This window comes from Choloepus didactylus, chromosome 17, assembly GCF_015220235.1.
Source record: "Choloepus didactylus isolate mChoDid1 chromosome 17, mChoDid1.pri, whole genome shotgun sequence".
In the NCBI taxonomy this organism is placed as follows: domain Eukaryota; kingdom Metazoa; phylum Chordata; class Mammalia; order Pilosa; family Megalonychidae; genus Choloepus; species Choloepus didactylus.
This window is the reverse complement of record NC_051323.1, coordinates 48,615,483-48,634,512: the sequence shown is the minus strand read 5'-3', so window position 1 is coordinate 48,634,512 and position 19,030 is coordinate 48,615,483. Positions and strand designations below refer to the sequence as shown.

General features: G+C 37.6%; 1 protein-coding gene across 8 annotated transcripts in view; it reads right to left on the bottom strand.

Moving 5' to 3' along the window:
* The window catches only part of THADA (THADA armadillo repeat containing), a 400,812-nt gene that overhangs the window by 286,165 nt on the left and 95,617 nt on the right, over positions 1-19,030 (bottom strand). For all 8 annotated transcript variants that reach the window (XM_037806790.1, XM_037806789.1, XM_037806794.1 and 5 more), the window contains exon 24: positions 7,813-7,926. In XM_037806790.1, coding sequence (XP_037662718.1) covers positions 7,813-7,926 — 114 coding nt within the window. The remainder of the gene's footprint in view (positions 1-7,812; positions 7,927-19,030) is intronic.

Genomic DNA, 19,030 nt, shown 5'->3' with positions numbered 1-19,030 from the left:
TAGTACATAGTGGCCTTCTTTGTCTCTCAAAACATCCCTGCATTTGAAGTCTATTTTATCTGAGATTAATATTGCTACACCTGCTTTCTTTTGGCTGTAGCTTGCATGAAATATTTTTTTCCATCCTTTCACTTTCAGTTTCTTTGTGTCCCTGTGTCTAAGATGAGTCTCTTGTATGCAACATATTGATGGTTCATTTTTTTTGATCCATTCTGCGAATCTATATCTTTTAATTGGGGAGTTTAATCCATTTACATTCAACGTTATAACCATGAAGGCATTTCTTGAATCAGCCATCTTATCCTTTGGTTTATGTTTGTCATATTTTTCCCCTCTGTCAATTAATATCCTTTATTGTACTCATACCGAATCTCTTTAGTACTGAACCTTTCTCCAAGCCTCTCTGTCCTTTCTTTGTTTCTCTGTCTGTAGGGCTCCCTTTAGTATCTCCAGTAGGGCAGGTCTCTTGTTAGCAAATTCTCTCAGCATTTGTTTGTCTGTGAAAAATTTAAGCTCTCCCTCAAATTTGAAGGAGAGCTTTGCTGGATAAAGTATTCTTGGCTGAAAATTTTTCTCACTCAGAATTTTAAATATATCGTGCCACTGCCTTCTCACCTCCATGGTGGCTGCTGAGTAGTCACTACTTAGTCTTATGCTGTTTCCTTTGTATGTGGTCAATTGCTTTTCTCTTGCTGCTTTCAGAACTTGCTCCTTCTCTTCTGTGTTTGACAGTGTGATCAGTATATGTCTCGGAGTGGGTTTATTTGGATTTATTCTATTTGGGGTTCGCTGAGCATTTATGATTTGTGTATTTATGTTGTTTAGAAGATTTGGGAAGTTTTCCCCAACAATTTCTTTGAATACTCTTCCTAGACCTTTACCCTTTTCTTCCCTTTCTGGGACACCAATGAGTCTTATATTTGGACGTTTCATATTATCTATCATATCCCTAAGGTCCATTTCAATTTTTTCAATTTTTTTCCCCATTCTTTCTTTTATGCTTTCATTTTCCCTTCTGTCATCTTCCAGGTCACTGATTCGTTGTTCAGCTTCCTCTAGTCTTGTACTATGAGTGTCCAGAATCTTTTTAATTTGGTCAACAGTTTCTTTAATTTCCATAAGATCATCCATTTTTTTATTTAGTCTTGCAATGTCTTCTTTATGCTCTTCTAGGGTCTTCTTGATTTCCTTTTTCTCCCGTACTATGGTCTCATTGTTCATCTTTAGTTCTTTGAGTAGCTGCTCTAGGTGCTGTGTCTCTTCTGATCTTTTGATTTGGGTGCTTGGGCTTGGGTTATCCATATCATCTGGTTTTTTCATATGCTTTATAATTTTCTGTTGTTTTTGGCCTCGTGGCATTTGCTGAACTTGATAGGGTTCTTTTAGGATTTGTAGACCAATTGAAGTCCTTATCTCTAATTTATCAGATCTACAGCTTCGTGGAGTACACTTTCTCTAACTAACCAGCAGGTGGCGTCCACGAGCCACCTGTTCTCCACAAGCCAGTTCTCCCCTGCTTAGCCTTTTTGGTGAGTGAGGGAGTGAGTCTTGTGGGGTCCAATTGGTGTGCCAAGCTTGCGTGTGTAGTTGGTGTTGCCTGCCCTGTATATGGGGCGTGTTTCTGGGCAGCCAGGGAGGGGGGGTGGCCCTAACAATCAAATCTCCCTGGTGATCCTAGAGTTTTAAAGCTGCTGCAATAGTCTAATCCTTCAGTTCAGTCCTGCCACAGTTTGTCTCTGCCACTGACCCACAAGTCCTTGGTATTGGCGTATGGCTCCTGAGACTTGCAAGTGGGCCCCTCTTCCAGGCTGTGCACCCCGGGTCCTCTGTTGAGGGATGACTGTGCTATGTCACAGGTGAGTGCCGTCCCCCCAGGGAGGTTCTGGGCTGCTGGGCTGTGTAGGGAGTCTGCTGAAATGATGGCTGAATGGGGCTTTGCTAATTCACACTGCTCTACCTTCCCAACTCTGGGACAATCAGCTGAGGTTGCAGGGAAGGCTAATGTCCACGCCCAGTTTTGTGGTGTGTGCCTGTTATTTGAAGCACTTCCGTCACACTGGGTTGTCTGGGGCAGTTCTGGGCTATGGGGCTGGCGATGGGCAGGAGTGTTTCCTGTCCACCAGGATGATGGCTGTGAGCGGACACTCCCCTTTTCTTGGGAAGTTGTGGTGTTTAGTGAATTTTCTCAGCCACTGGATTATTGCGTTTTGTCTCAGAGCTCTCCTAGTTCTGCTCTTGACTTGACCTGCCCAAATTGCAAGTCTTTGAAGCTTTCTGTATTGGGCTTCTTAGAGTAATTGTTTTAGAAAAAGAAAAAAGGATTGAAAAAAAAAAAAAAAGGGCCCTCCTCAGAGATCTAATGGGTTATTGAAATGCTAAGAAACAAAGCAACCAGGGCCATTAAGGAAAGGTCCACAGGGCAGAGAGATCAGCTTTTCTTCGGGATTTGCATATGCGCCTCAGGGCCTGAGCTCGGGCCTGAGCTGTGCCCTTCCCCTTTCTATGTTCACCAGAACTCCAAAAATCCTCTGCTTTTATTTTGGAGTTTTTCGTGTTGTTTTTTTTCTATGCCTGTCTCCTCTCTGCTGGGCTGGCTGCTCTCAGATTCTCTGGTGTCTGGTCTCCGTCTATCTATGGTTGGAGTTTGGATCAGCAGAATGAGTTTCCGATAAGGGCTGCCACTGCAGTTCTCCCTTCTCCTTCCTGGAGCTGACAGCCCCTCCTCCCACGGGACTGAGCCTGGCAGGGAGGGGCGCGGGTCCCCTGGCCGCAAAAACTTACAGATTTCGCTGATCTCAGCAGTTCCACATTTTCATGAGTGTTGTATGAAGTATGCCCAAAGTCAGATTGCTCTGTGGTGTCCAGTCCACGCAGTTCCTGGCTTTCTACCTACTTTCCTGGAGGAGTAACTAAAACATACAGCTCACCAGTCTGCCATCTTGCCCCGCCCTCCTTGATTGCTTTTTAAATGTCCCTGCGAACCTACAATCTCTGCCAGCGAAACTGTTTTTGTTCTGAATAGTACATATATATGTGAACACAAAGCATTTTGTTTAAGGAACCCCCCCTTTTAAAAGAAGCCTGTCTGAAGGGGAGTGACAGACATGTTTGGTAAAAGTTAAGCTAATATCATAGTCATCTAAAACTATCATAGATCTTAATCATTTTTCCCCTTCACCTTAACACTTTCTTATTCTGCTGTCACAGTGCAAGCGTAGTTTGGTATTTTTGTTACTGCCTTTTTGAGATATGTATCTACATCTACCTATCTATATGCCTTATGTGTAAACAGGAGTGCTATATGTATACACAAAGATATATGTGTACACATACACTATTGGCAGTTCCTTTCTTTGTGGATTGCAATAGAGGTTAAATACTTTTCACCAGTTTAACGGGAGTGCTTGACCAAAGTCAGTCATATTTACTGTATTACATTCTTTATTTTAAAATAAATTTGGGCACAGGAGGCATGTAAGAATGTTCAACCTGTTCTGAAAGTCAAAAGTTCAGTGCACATTTTAAATCTGGAGCTGTTTCTTTAAACTATAAGTCAGAATATGAAACAGTTATGAATAGTTAATGACCCACAATAGACGTTGTACAAACTGGTTAGAAATTTGGTTAAAAGGGTGCCTTTAAATCTAAGCATTGACTCAACAGTCTTTGTAAAAAAGAAGCTGCTGAGGCCCCTGCATTCATTATCTGCATACTTAAAATGGAAACAGCAAGGCCGTGTGTTCCTATAGCTTGCCTGTATCTCATGCCCCTTCTCTGAAAGTGCCCCACCCCACCACCAAAGCCTCTGCCAAGGCGCCTTGCTTACACCAGCTGATAATACCTCCTTGAAGGTGACTGGACCAGAGGAACCCTTCAATTGGCCAAGCAACCAATCAGATTCTCCACTGGACTTCATTTCCATGAAATGCCTTCTTTATCCTTTAAAACTGTATTACTGAAAGTATGGCTTACAACTGTATGTTTCCAATCCACCAGGAAATAAGTACAGAAATGAAGTGAAAAAGTTTAGAAATTTTTATAGCTATTTTGACAGATGACTGTTGAATCTAATCTTTAAAAACCGGCTTGTATTTTGTATGTCTTTTTCATTTCCTTTTCCTCTTCATTCGATTTTGCAAAAAAAAAAAAATTGACATGTAATAAATCAGAAATTAAAAAAAAAAAATCTAAGCATTGTAAATTTTTTGTTTACATTTTAAATTGTAAGTACTTCTTAGCAAAACCCAGTTACCTGGTCCACAATGTATAATGCAGGTGTATTCTGGATGGCACATTTGATCAGTTATCGGTACAAATTAATACCTGGATATTAGTTCGTGAATTTAAAAGGCAATAGCATATCAGTGATTTGTGTGTATGTGTTTTAGGTTCCTAAAAGAACACAGTGCTTTTATATTAGAAAAGTAAGTTTTAAGAATGGCATTGTTGCCTTCTAACAAGTTCTCTAGGATTCTTTTATTATTACTATTATTATTATTATTAATAAATGATTATGGTCAGAAGGCTTTTTATCCCTGCTTTTCCCTACAAAGACTATCTAGACAAATAATAGCTTAAATCTCTTGAAGCCTTTTGTGGTATTGTATGCTCTTGCTTAAAGTATGCAGTTAATGTGCATGTCATTCAGTGGACTCTAGGAGTTTCCCTGTCAGTGGTATATTACCATATAACGTTCAGTCATCTGTGTTAGCATGTGGGTGTAAACAAATAGCATACCTTAGCCACAGAATCCCTTCATAGTTTATTCCTGCAAGGTAGTTTTGAACCAAAAGAGAACTGCACAAGTGGTTGGTTTAGCAGCAAAATCTCCATATATCACTTTGTTTGGGATGAACCTTGGTGGTTTGAGAGCAAGGAGAGAGGCAGTAAATATATGAAACTGCCTCCCTTGTGGAACAGTTACGAAACCTGAGGTTTGATCTTGTGTATTTAGTGGGCAGAAGGCTAGGCTTACATGCTGTCAGTCAACACCAGAGGTTTTCCATCCAAGGTCTGTATGACTTCTTTGCTGTGACTGGTCTTGAAGTTAGAAATTCAGAAGTTTAAAGGCCTTCCTCCACAAATTTGCTTGATTCTCATTTAAGCCTTAAGGTTTGTGCCTTACCGTGCTGTTAGATGGTAACAACTAGTCACCATGTAAATATAATATCTCAATTTTCTATCCATGACTGCAGTTGTATTATGCCCAGTTTTTCACCTCAGACAACCAAAGGCAAGCTTCTCAATGCAGTGTGAAAGCACTGAGTACCCACATCATGTTTCTTGTGTGTCTGAACAAGTTTCATTCTATAGTTCTATTGTGTGTTTTCTATTGACTCTCAAGAGTCCCTGCATGTAAATCCCAAGGCTGAGCCTGACTTCATGAGCCCAAGCTGTTACTTATGGCACAAGAATGAGTGAATGTATCTACTACACACAAAATATGCACATAACATGGTACAGTGAATTTGAGGCTGCAAAAGAAAGTTCATTTTGAAGTATCCTGAGGGTTGGGTCAACTGTAACATTTTTAGCATTACCTAATGACTTGCATTGTGGTTTTTCTGCAAGCAACTTTAGCAACTTCAATACACCACTTGATCTGCCAATCTACAAAAGAATGCGATGTGATCATTACTATCTTAATAATTGTTCCATTTATTGCTTTTTAAAGGTCAAGGGAAGGGGAAGGGTTTTTGTTTATTTGGTTCCGGTTTTTTTTCCCCCATTCTTTGTTTTGGTGGCTCAGACCACATTTATTGATCCTGTGACTAATTCTACTTCTAGCCCGTACGTTTGGTGCTTCTTTTCAGACTCACGTTTCAGATCTGCGTGCATTGCTTGCACTTTCCTGGTTTATCTGAATGTTGATTCCTTATTCTAGGAATTCAGCATTAATTTCCAAAAAGATCACGAGACTTGTGACAACACAAAACATGAATATGTACAAAATTTATTGGCCCTTCTCATTTACCTGCTATAGTATTATTGTCCTGTGTGTGTGTATGTGAACGTAAGAGAAAAAGAGGACTCATGCACATGAAAGCTGTCAGGCTGCCATGTCAAACTTCAAAGAAAAATCTGAAAAGCAGACCATCCTTCTTTGCATGTCTATTATAAGTAGAATGTTCAATGTAACTAAAATTGCATATTAAGGATATTTAGGTTTTTTCTTTTTATCTTTGCTTTTATTTGTTTTCCATTTTCTGTATATTTGCTTACTGTGCTATTTAGTGGTTGTAGGATAAAAATGCACTGGTGAAGCAAAAGTAGTGCCAACAGAAGGTAATTTTCCATTTGTGTATGTCATGCAGCATTTGAAGGGACTGTGTATTCTTAAAAAAAAAAAAAAAGTCACAGTTACTTCTAAAAACAGATTTCATTTCTACTGTTTTATGTGCCAAACCCCAAAGTGCATTGGACTTGAATTTTTGAAAGCTGTGGACACATCAGAGTTTTGTCACAAACTATAGTGCCTAAAAACATTCTTAAGCTGATTGTCTTAAAAAAAATGAAAGTTCTCCAAAGACAAAACAGAAACAATTATTATAACAGAAAGTAATTATGGTTGAAATGTTTGTGGTTCCTTGGAAATGCTGCACTTTTTGTATTTTACATCATTAGCGCAGCTTAAATGAATGTGTACAGTTCTGAGATCTTTGTGTTCACATTTTAAAATTAGGTAAATGACCTCATCTTTAGAGCCTGAATTCATTTTTAATTTTCATTTTATTTTATACAATGTGTAGACAGTTCCCTACCTCTGCATTTACAAGTATAAATAATATCAATCTGTTAATTCTGTAAGCAAATTTTATAATTATGATATAACTCTATCCTATCTTTAAAACATTTAAAATAAACCCTTTAAGTGCAAAAAAAAAAAAAACCAAACCTCAATATTTTTAGATATCTTGATAAAACAGTACTTTTCTGTGATATTCTAGGAAAATAGAACAAATTACATTTTTCACATTTCATTGGAAAATGTCTTATAATGATCATTTCCAAAAGGTTCTTAAAATTTTAGTTTAAAATTATAAAGAAAGGAATCTCACATCCCTAGCCACTATGAGCCATATGTTAATAAACCCCATCCTTTCCCAACATCCTACTATGGCCCACAGGCTCCCCTCTAAAACTTCCCACAGGCACTGAAATAAAATCACATGTACTTGTACTTGACTCCAAATTCCAGCTTTCAATCAGTTCCCTGACCTAGCATGAGCCTCCTACACTTGGGGAGGAAGAACCTACAATGAAACATTGACTGAAGAAGCCGAGACTGTAAGGCACTGGAAGTATATGACAGGTATTTACTATCTAGGAGTGGAATGGAACTGTGAGGAGAGCTTAACCCACTTCATGCATACAGCAGTACTAAAAGAAACTAAATATCCATTAAAATCAAAATGTTAATATACCAAAGGTTACATACTACATTCTGGGGAGAGTCAACTGCTGAGTTACAAAATGTATATTGACTCAAAGAAGTACACGTGAAATTCTAAAGTGAATACATTTTTTGATGCAATAGTAATATTATAAAATATCTAAGTTGGATGTTTCATCAGAAATTAAAAATAGCTCATTTTGATCAAAATATGTCAATGAAAGCAATAGTTTATTTTGTAGATAGGACAGGTAACAATAATAAAAAATCCCAACAACCTTTGAATGCTTGTCCTATTTTCAAGAGTTCTATGAAAATAAATTTTACATATTTAGCAGAAACTTTTTTTTTTAATTTAGAAAGTATGCCAAAGATTTAAAACCACAGCCTTCCAACCAGGGTTTATGTATTTCTATTACCTGGGGAACTGTGCTCTTGGAGTCATCTGTAGGCCCAGCCAATGAGATTAACTCTTTCATTGTTATTTTCAACAAATCCATTTTGCCTTTCTTTGATTCAGATGCCAACAATGCCTATGGAAAAAGAAGGCAAAAATTAACAGGGCTGTTCTTTTACACACATCCATTTGCTGCTTCCCAGAATCAATCCCAAAATGCAAAAACCCATTTATATAAGCATGCGGTGATAAGACAAACAATGTAGCCTTAGGCAGGTCACTTAACAGATCCACCCTCAGATTCTTCATCTGTAAAATGAGACCGTGAAGGTGAAACCATATGATCTCTAGGATTACTTCCACACTGTTCATTTACTAATTACATAATTCTAAAAAGTTGAGAAACGGCTTTTGTTGACAACTCCTTAAGGGCCATAAATGGATGGCAGGTCTCACATACAATAAGTAAATCAGTTTTAGTAACACATTTATGGACCAAGAAAATTGCCTTTTCTTAAAAAACAAACAAGCAAAACCCATCTGGATTAAGTTTCTTGTAAAAATTTTGAAATTCTCTGAAAATTGATCTGTTACTTAATTCTCCCTCACTGAAGAATCTATACCTGGAAGAACAATCAAATTGCAACATTTAAAACTCCATGGGACAAAAGGAAATACTACAAATTCCAAAGCAGCCCTGTATTTGAATTTCAAGGAGGAGCCTATTTCCTTTGGGTCTAGCACTTTGCCATTAGCCAATTAACATTAAAAATTAAAAAAGAATACTAAAACCATTTGAAGCATTAAAAAGGATTGAAATACTCATACATGCTACAACATGGATGAACCTTGAAAACATTATGCTAAGTAAAAGGAGCCAGTCACAAAAGACACATATTAAATGATTCCATTTATATGAAATGTCCAGAATAAGCAAATCCACAGGAAAAAAAAAAATAGATTAATGGGTGCCTAGGGCTGGGAGTAGCCAATGCTGGGGAAATGGTGATTGACTGCTAATGGGCATGAGTTTCTTTTAGCAGTAATGTTCTAAAATTAGATTTTTATGATTACATAGCTCCATGAATGTTCTTCAAATCAATAAATTGTATACTTTAAATGTAAGGGATGAGACTTATATCAAATGAAACTTTTTTTTTAAAAAAAAAAAGCATTTTAAGTCACATCCTTAGATTCCATTCCTCTGTATCTGCTTTTCATATACAGCTACTGACATCCAAGGAAGTTTCCATCTATCCATCTTCTTCTGAAGTGCTTATAAACCCATAAGGGAAGGGAAGGAGCAAAAGGACACACACACAAATAGTCAGGTTTAAAAGAAACTGCTACTCAGAAAAAGAATATATTATTTGTTTATAGTCTGTTTAAAAAAATGTACCTATCTACTCAAAAGTAGGCAGTTTTTTTCCATATATATTACAAAGGAGACATTTCCACCTCAGCATACCATATAATTTTATTGGTAAATTATGCTAAGAGAAATAGGGCATACCCTGTCTCTGGGCAGGTTTTACTAATAATTTAGGCTTTTTAAACTAAACTTAAAAGAAAATAACATACAGTTACTGCAGTGTTTGTGAGAACCATGACTTCTTTTTCCCCAAAGCACTGGGCATAGTTCTGATCCTTTTGGGAAAGATGTGGTGAGAAAATACATCTGCTTACTCTACTGCTATGACCAATATTTGGTGTTAGTCGGAAAACAGAAGCAGAAGAAGCACACAAGTCAGAACATACAACCAGACCTTGCTATCTGTTCCCTTACCATCTATCCTCAGAGAGATGAATGAGGCGTAAACACACCAGGAATTACAGGCAGAAAAATGAGTCACACGGAACCAGGAGAGGTCACAGCACAGAGGAGTTGATTTCTGAGTCACCAAAATCTGCCCAGGAGCACTAATCCTGGATGATTGCTGTATCAAATCAACAACCGCTGCAACTGGTACCCATTATCATAAAAAACCATCAGGGGACCCACATGGAGGTGAAATATGCCTTCAGGGGGCCGTTTCCCAACAAAAGATTTGAACAAATAGCAAAAGCTGGCAGACCAATCTTCCTCAGAACCCTGGAAAACAGCTAAAGGGTTGCAGAAAACTGGGTGAGTATCAAATCAAGAAACCACAGCTTTAAGAAACAGTAGCAAAAGCTCGTAGCACCGTTGCTGGTCTATCCCCAACCCCTTCCCGGAACAGTATGGAGCCAGCCTGTGCTCCCAGTGGATCCCCGGCCCTATTCCAGACTGAGCAGAGAAACCCTATGCATTTATTATGATACCTGTATTTTGGTGCCAATCTATTGGGTGGCAGCCTGAAAGACTGAACTAGGAAACTCTTCTATGGCTTGTCCTCCCAGAACTTACCCCACAGGCAGAAGCAGCTTCTGGACAGCTAAAGCACTATAAGAAACAATTAAGTAGAAGCAGTCTGGGGCAAAGGATTACCTGCTTTAGCTCATAAAACAGAGTACCCTGGAGAGGAAGAAAGTCTTAGGAAATACAGGGGGTATTCATTATAAACAGGAAAATTACTACGATCACAATCAAGCACAGGTCCAGAAGAAGAAGTAGGCTAAGAAAAGACAGAGAGGATACTGTACATCACATTCGCCTCAAGCTGACCCTGATAGAGGGCTAAACTCTGAAGGAGAGCACCAGCTAACCCAAAGCCGGTTTGCAGAGACCGTGAAAGGTGTTTTTTTGTTATTTCTCTGTCATACAATGTATCTTTCCAATTTCAATGAAGCTTCAAATCAATAAAAGAGAAAGAAATGGAAAATTCACAAATATATGGAGATAAGAAGCAGAAAGAATATTTGAAGAAATAATTGCTGACAACTGTCCGACTCTCATGAAAGACATGTCCAAGAAGTGCAACATGGAAGGACTTCCAGGGAAAATGGCAGAGTAGAGAGCTCCAGAACTCATTCCTTCCACTAAAACAACTATTAAACAGACAAGAACTGTCTGAAAAATTATTTTGAAACCCCAGAACCAGAAGAACACTGTACAGCATATTCAGGAAAGAGCAGAAAGAAGAGACTGATAAATTAGGGTAAAGAACTGTAAATTAATCTCTCTGTGCAGCGGCTACCATTGCCCATACTCCACCGTCACAGCAGGCCTCTGTAGGATCCAGTCTCTGGCTAGCTCACTGGTGACAAAACGGGACATAAAAATCCTCTTCCCCAAGAACAGGGGTGGGCACGGCTGATAGCTGATAACAGGTTTTGATTAGCCAATTTGGATTGCTGGGTCACGGTTGTGAGGGAAGCTATTATTTCAAGTAGCCCCAGACAAAGGCAGCAGCAGCCATTGTTTCAACCTCACAGCAATAAGTCTATTCTTTCTGAACCACAGAGAATTTCTTCTGAAGGAAAATCACATAAATATATATTTGAGAAGAGCTTACAAAAAAAAGGCAGTTAGAAAAATTAGAAAATCAATGGTGGAAAGAAACTTCTGAATATTAATGAAAGTATGGCAGCCTTCAGCCGGAGCAAATCTCTTACACATCACTAGACTTATAATAAAGAAAAAATCTATATACGCAGTGAATGTGGAAAAGCCTTTGGTAAACAATCAATCCTTAATCACCACTGGAGAATTCATACTGGAGAGAAACCTTATGAATGTCACAAATGTAGGAAAACTTTTAGCCATGGCTCAGCCCTTCTCAATTTAAGATAAGTCATGGTGGAGAGAAACCTTCCAAATGTATTGAAAGTGGGAAGGCCATGTCTCATCACTTACTAATCATCAAAGCCCTCAAACTGGAGAGAAACCATATGAATGCATAAAATGTGGAAAGTCTTTTAGTCGTGTTTCACATCACATTGAACATCTGAGAATTAATACTCAAGAAAAACTCGATGTGTGTCATTCATGTGAGAAGGCCTTCATTCATAGGTCATCTCTCATTCACCATCAGAAAATTCATACTGGAGGAAAACCTTATGAATTTAGTGAACATGGGAAAGCCTTTTCCTGTAACTCACTCTCTACTCGACATCAAAGAAGTCACACTGCAGAGAAGCAATATGAATGCAAGAAATGTCTGAAAGTCTTTAGTAGCCTCTCATTTCTTAGTTAACACCAGAGTATTCATACTGAAGAAAAACCCTTTGAATGTCAAAAAAGCAGGAAATTCTTCAACCAGCTGGATTCACTGAATCTTCATTTAAGAAATCACACAAGATTGAAACCTTACAAATGCAGTTCATGTGGAAAGCCTTCAGTCATAGGTCATCCCTGCTTCAACATCATAGAACTCATACTGGAGAAAAACCCTATGAATGTATTGAATGTGGGAAAACCTTCAGTTGCAGTTCAAACCTTATGGTACATCAGAGAGTCCATACTGGAGAAAAGCCATATAAAATTAATGAATGTGGGAAAGCTTTTAGCAAAAGCTCAAATCTTACTGCCCATCAGAATTACATAATGGAGAAAAATATAATAGCTCAGTAAGTATGAATCACTTACATATGAGAAATCACACAGGAGAGAAACCAAATACAGCATTTGTCATAGCAATTCAAGCCATCAGAAAATTTATATTATAGGAAAGTCCTATGAATGTACTGAATATGGGAAAGTCTTTACCAATAGTGCAAACCTTAAATTGCCATCAAAGGGTTCATATTGGAGAGAAACCATATCAATGCAATCAGTATGAGAAAACCTTCAACCAACATGAATTTCTTAATTGACATAAATGAATCCAAACAGTAGAAAAACCATATACATATAACAAATGTGAGAGAGAACACAGGCAATAAGAATCCCTTATAAAACATGTACAAACTCATACTGGAGGGAATTCCTATGAATATATTAATTGTGGGATATCTTTCAGTTCAAGTACATTCCTTATTTTATGTCAAAGAACTCACAACAGAGAAAAATTTTATGTAAAAAATATACAAAGTATTCACTAAAGAGTCTTCTTAGATACCAGGATACAAATGCTAGAACCTGAAGGATGTAGGAATTACGCATAAATCTTGGACATGTAGCTTTTAGTAAGCATAGAAATCCACAGGAGACCAAACCAGCATCTAAATGAATATGCATTCTAATAGCAGTAGCAATTTTACTCAACATCAGTTCTATATAGAAATTATTTTTAGCTAATGAGCATTTAAAGATATTCAGTCACACACGGATGCAGTAAATCTGATAATGGTGAAAACCACAGCTGCAAAAGAAGAAGTGATGTGAATAAAGGTCTAGATCTCTAAAAACAAATTAACAAAAAATTCATAAGGAGATGAAGGAAAGTACAGAGAAAGAACTAAAGGATACCAGAAAAGCAGTGTATGAACAATATGAGAGTCTAAGAGACAGAAATTTTAAAAAGGAACCAAACAGAACTACTAGAGTTGAAGACCACAATAATTGAAACACAATAAACATGAAGAAAAATACACCCCATCATGTATTGATTACACTATCAAATGCAAAGGACAAGGAGAAAATTCTGAAACCTGCAAAGCAGTATGTCGTATACAAGGAAGTCCCAATTCAATTTAGTCCTGATTTCTCATCAAAAACCAAGGCAGCAAGAAGGCAGTGCACTGACATACTTAAAGTGCTAAAGGAAAACAACTGAAAAACAAGAATTTTATATCCAGCAATATTTTCTTTCAAAAATGAGGGGGAGATTAAGATATTCTCAAATAAACAAACTTGAGGGAATTCATCACCACTAGGCCTGCCCTACAAGGAATGTTAAAGGAAGTTCTTCAGACAGAAAGGAAAGGACACTAGACAGTAGTTGAAAGCAGCATAAAGGAATAAAGACCTGCAGTGAAGGTAACCATTTGGGTAATTACAAATGCCAGTATTATTGTATTGAATTGTTTGGTATGTAACTCCACTTCTTACTACCTACAGGTGCTAAACTGCAAATGCATAAAAATAATGATACGGGCAGGCTCTAAGATGGAGGCATAAAAAGGAGAAGAAGCTAGTCAGTGCCCCCTGAACAATTAACAAACAACCAGGAACAACTAGTAAATAATCTGGAATAACTGCAGGGGGACAAACGTGACCGTCCACTCATCATACACCAACCTGAACTGGGAGGAATGCCCAAGATCACAGCATAAAATCAAATCTGTAAGTAAAAACTGCAGATCCAAGCCGGGAGCCTCCTCACCCCACGGCCCGAGCTGCAAAGCCTCATGGTGCTAGAGAGCAGCTCTCTCCAAGCAAGTGAATACAGCTCATCTGAGCTGCAACTGGGGTTTTAATGAACAAATGTGGACTGCTCGACACAAGCTACAAATCCTCAACAAACAAACAGAGGTTTTTGTTGGCAACTGACCTTGGAGAGCCAGAGGGTGGCCATGGACTGGCCCTGAAGGGGTCTTTCTTTCCCTGTTTCGGCTTTGTGGAGAAAGCCTCAGACATTTTCAGTTCCCAGCGCTCTGACCCAGACAAGGGTGAAGATAGCACAGGCAGAGAGAGAACATTCAAATGCTAATGACCTCTCCCTAGGGGTTTATCTTCCCTAAAAAGAAATAGGTGGGGCCCAGCTCTACTACCCGCCTTCCACTAAGAACCAGAGCCTTGGGGAAAACAGCCACAGGCCACACCTCCTTACACCAGTCTGAAGTTACAGGCTGACAGGCGCCACCTGCTGGGCAGAAAAGCACAGTGACTGGAGGCCTCACAGGGTGCACCAATTTTCTAAGACACACCCTCAGGGAAACCGGATACTGAATATTTCTTCCTTCTGGGGCCTGAGCCCATTTTGGTCTGGGAAAACCTAATTGGGGTAACCAAGGAAACCATGCCTAGACAACAGAAAACTACAACCTACACTAAGAAAAACGAAGTTATGGCCCAGAGGAACAAACTTATGCTTCAACAGAGATACTAGTGCTGGATCAATTCAGAAAGTTTAGGGAAGATATGGCAAAACAGATGAAGCATATAATGAAAACACTGGGCATACATAAGGTAGAAGTCAAAAGTTCAAAAAAACAACTGACAGAATCTATGGAAATGAAAGGCACAACACAAGATAAGAAAAACACAATGGAAACATACAACAGCAGATCTCAAGAGGCAGAAGAAAACACTCAGGAACTGGAGAACAAGGCACCTGAAAGCCTAGACACAAAAGAACAGATAGAGAAAAAAATAGAAAAATACAAGCAACGTCTCCTGGAACTTAAGGACAATACAAAAAGCAGGAATGTACATGTCATTGGTGTCCCAGAAGGAGAAGAGAAAGGAAATGGGGCAGAAGCAATAATAGAGGAACTAATCAGTGAAAATTTCCCATCTCTTATGAAAGACTTAAAATTATGGATCCAAGAAGCACAGTCTATCCCAAACAGAATAGATCTGAATAGGCCTAAACCAAGACACTTAATAATCAGATTATCGAAAGTCAAAGATAAAGAGAATATCCTGAAAGCAGCAAGAGAAAAGTAATCCATCACATACAAAGGAACCTTGATAAGACTATGTGCAGATTTCTCAGCAGAAACCATGGAGGCAAGAAGGAAGTGGGGTGATATATTTAAGATACCGAAAGAGAAAAACCACCAACCAAGAATCCTATATCCGGCAAAACTGTCCTTCAAATATGAAGGAGAGTTTAAAATATTCTCTGACAAACAATGAGAGAGTTTGTGAACAAGATACCTGCTCTACAGGAAACACTAAAGGAAGCACTGCAGACAGAAAGGAAAAGACATTAGTGAGAGGTGTGGAAAACAATTTTAGGAGATAGTACCACAGCAATGCAAGTACACTGAACAAAGATGACTGTGAGTATGGTTGAAAGAGGAAGGTTAGGAGCATGGGGGACACCAGAATAAAAGACAAAAGATAAAGAATGGGACTGTATAACTCAGGGAAACCTAGGGTGCTCAATGATTGTAATAAAAGGTAGAAATATGTTTTTACATGAGGTAGAACAGATGAATGTCAACATTGCAAGGTGTTAAAAATAGGGTGAGGTTGGGGGGAAAATACAATCAATGCAAACTAGAGACTACAGTTAACAGAAACATGGTATTATACTTCCTTTAATATAACAAAGGCAATATACTAATGCTAAATGCATATGTGGGGGGTGTGTAGGGTAGAGGTATGGGACCCTGGCACTGGTGATGTTGTCTGACTTTTATTCTACTTTAGGTTAATGCTATCTTTCCTTTCATTGCTTTCTAGCTGTCACATTTGTGTTTTTTTTCCTCTCTTTTTTCTTTTTCTTTTGTTTCTCTTTTTTTTGACTCTTCCTCCTTCTTTGTGTAAAAATGGAGAAGTCCTTATATAGATAGTGGTGATGGTGCTGAATACATAAATACTGACTATATAGGGAACCAACAACTGTTTACTTAGGACAGAATGTATGGTCTGTGAACAAAACCACCTTAAAAAAAAAGAGTTGATGAAGAAACCTTTAGGGCACTATATTGAGTGAAATAAGACAGACACATAAAGACAAATATTGTAGGGTTTCACTGATACGAACTAATTATAATATGTAAACTCATAGACATGAAATATAAATTACCAGGATATAGAACTAGGCTAAAGAATGGGGAGCGGTTGCTTATTATTAGCAGAATGTTCAACTAGGGTGAACTTAAACGTTTGGAAGTGAACAGAGGTGAAGGTAGCATGTTGTGAGAATAACTAACAGTGCTGAAAGGTGTGTGAAGGTGGTGGAAAGCATAAGCTCAGAGTCACGTATGTCACCAGAAGGAAGTTGGAGGGTAAAAGATGGGAATGTATAAAACAGTGAATCTTGTGGTGGACCATGTCCATGATTAACTATACAAATATTAGAAATCTCTCTCATGAACTAGAACAAATGTATGACACTATAACTAGAAGTTAATAATTGAGAAGCATATAGGAAAAAAATATATACCTATTACAAACTATATACTAGTTAGTAGTATTTTAACATTCTTTCATCAATGGTAACAAATGTACTATACCAAAACTATGAATCAATAATGGAGGGGGGGGGTGGTTAGGGGTATGGGAGGATTTGAGTTTCCTTTTTTGTCTTTATTTCTTTTCTGGAGTAATGAAAATGTTCTAAAAATTAAAAAAAAAAAATTGTGGTGATGGATGCACAGCTGTATGATGATACCACGGGCAACTGATTGTACACTTTGGATTTTGGATAATTGTATGGTATGTTAACAAGCTCAATTAAAAAAAAATATATATATATATATATATGTATATATGTAACACCAAAAAGATACTACAAAACAAGGGTGGGAGAGGGAGAACAGGGAGTTATTATTTAATGGGTACAGGGTTTCAGATTAAGATTGTGAAAAAGTTTTGGTAATGGATTGTGATGGTGACAGCAAAACACTGTAAATTCCATCGATACCACTGAATTGTGAATTGTACACTTAAAATGGTTAAAATGGCAAATTTTATTATATGTGAATGTTATTACAATAAAATAAAAAGTTAATATAAAAAAAGTAATGATAAATCTACATTTCTGGATATATACAGCATACAAAGATATAAGAGGTAACAAGTACAAAAAAAAGAGTCAGGGACAGAAGCAAATAAGAAAAGTATATGTGCATGCTATTGAAGTTAAGTTGGTTTCAAACCAAATATGGTTGTTATATATTTAGGATGTTAAATTTCAACACCATGGTAACCACAAAGAAAACAGATGAAAAATACACCCGGATAGAATGAGAGGGCAATCTACATGGTACAATACCGAAAAGCAAATAAATATAAAAGTAGGCTTTAACAGAAGTGAGAGACAAAAAGGCCTAAGACTAAATAGCAAAATGGTGGAAGAAAGTCCAGCATTATCAGTACTGACTTTAAATGTAAATAGATTAAACTCTCCAGTCAAAAGGCAGAGATTGACAGAATGGATTCCAAAAAAAAAAAAATCACCCAACTGTAGGCTGTCTACAAAAGACTCACCTTAAAGTCAAAGACATAATTAGGTTGAAGTCAAAGATATAATTAGGTTGAGGGTGAAAGGATGGAAACAACTATACCATGCAAGTAGGAACCAAAAGAGAGCAAGGGTGGCTAAATTAACATCAAATAAAATAGACTTTCAGTCAAAAACAGACACAGGGAACAAAGATGGTAATTAGGAACTGATAAAGGGGACAATTAAAGAGGAAGCTGCAATAATTATAAATATATATGCACCTAAAAGTAGAATCCAAAATATATGAAGCAAATACTGACATCCTTGAAGGGAGAAATTGACAGTTCTACATTAACACACCACTTTCAATACTGGATAGAGAATCTACTCAGAAAATAAAAAAGGAAGTATAGGACATGAATGAAACACTAAACCAAACAGACCCAACAAACACATATAGAAAACTGCATCCAATGAAAATAGAATACACATTCTTCTCAAGTGCACACGGATCATTCCCAGGATAGACCCTATATTGAGTCACAAAACAAGTCTCAATAAATTCAAAAATATTGAAATCACAAAATGTATGTTCTCCAACCATGACAAAGTTAGAAATCAATTACAGAGAGAGAAATGGAAAATTCACAAATATGTGGAAATTAAACAACATACTCTTAAACAACTAACTGGGTTAAAGAGGAAATCAGAAACAAAATTAAGAAATTCCTTGAGGAGAATGAAATGAAAATACAACATACCAAAACTTATGCAATGCAGGGCAGCTAATGCTGAGAGGGAAATTGGTAACTCTAAATGTTTACATTAAAAAGAAGAAAGACTTCAAATCAGAGACCTAACCTCAAAACTGGAAAATTAGAAAAAGAAGAGCAAACCAAACTCAAAGTGAGCAGAAAGAAGGAAATAACAAAGATCAGAGCAGAGATAAAATAGAAAACAAAAATATAGAGAATCAAAAAGCCCAAATACACTACATTAATAGAATAAAGGAGATTTGATGCAGAAAAGGCATTTGACAAAATACAGCACCTTTCATGAAAAAACACTTAGAACACTAGGAATAGAAGGAAACTTCCTCAACATAATAAAAGGCATATATGAAAAACCCACAGTTAACATCATACTCAATGGTGAGAAGACTGAAAGCTTTCCCTCTAAGATCTGGCAAAAGACCAGGATGCCCAGTCACCACTGTTATTCAACATTGGGCTGGAAGTTCTAGCCAGAGCAGTTAGGCAAGAAAAAGAAATAAAAGGCATCCAAACGGGAAAGGAAGAAGTAAAACTTTCAGTATTT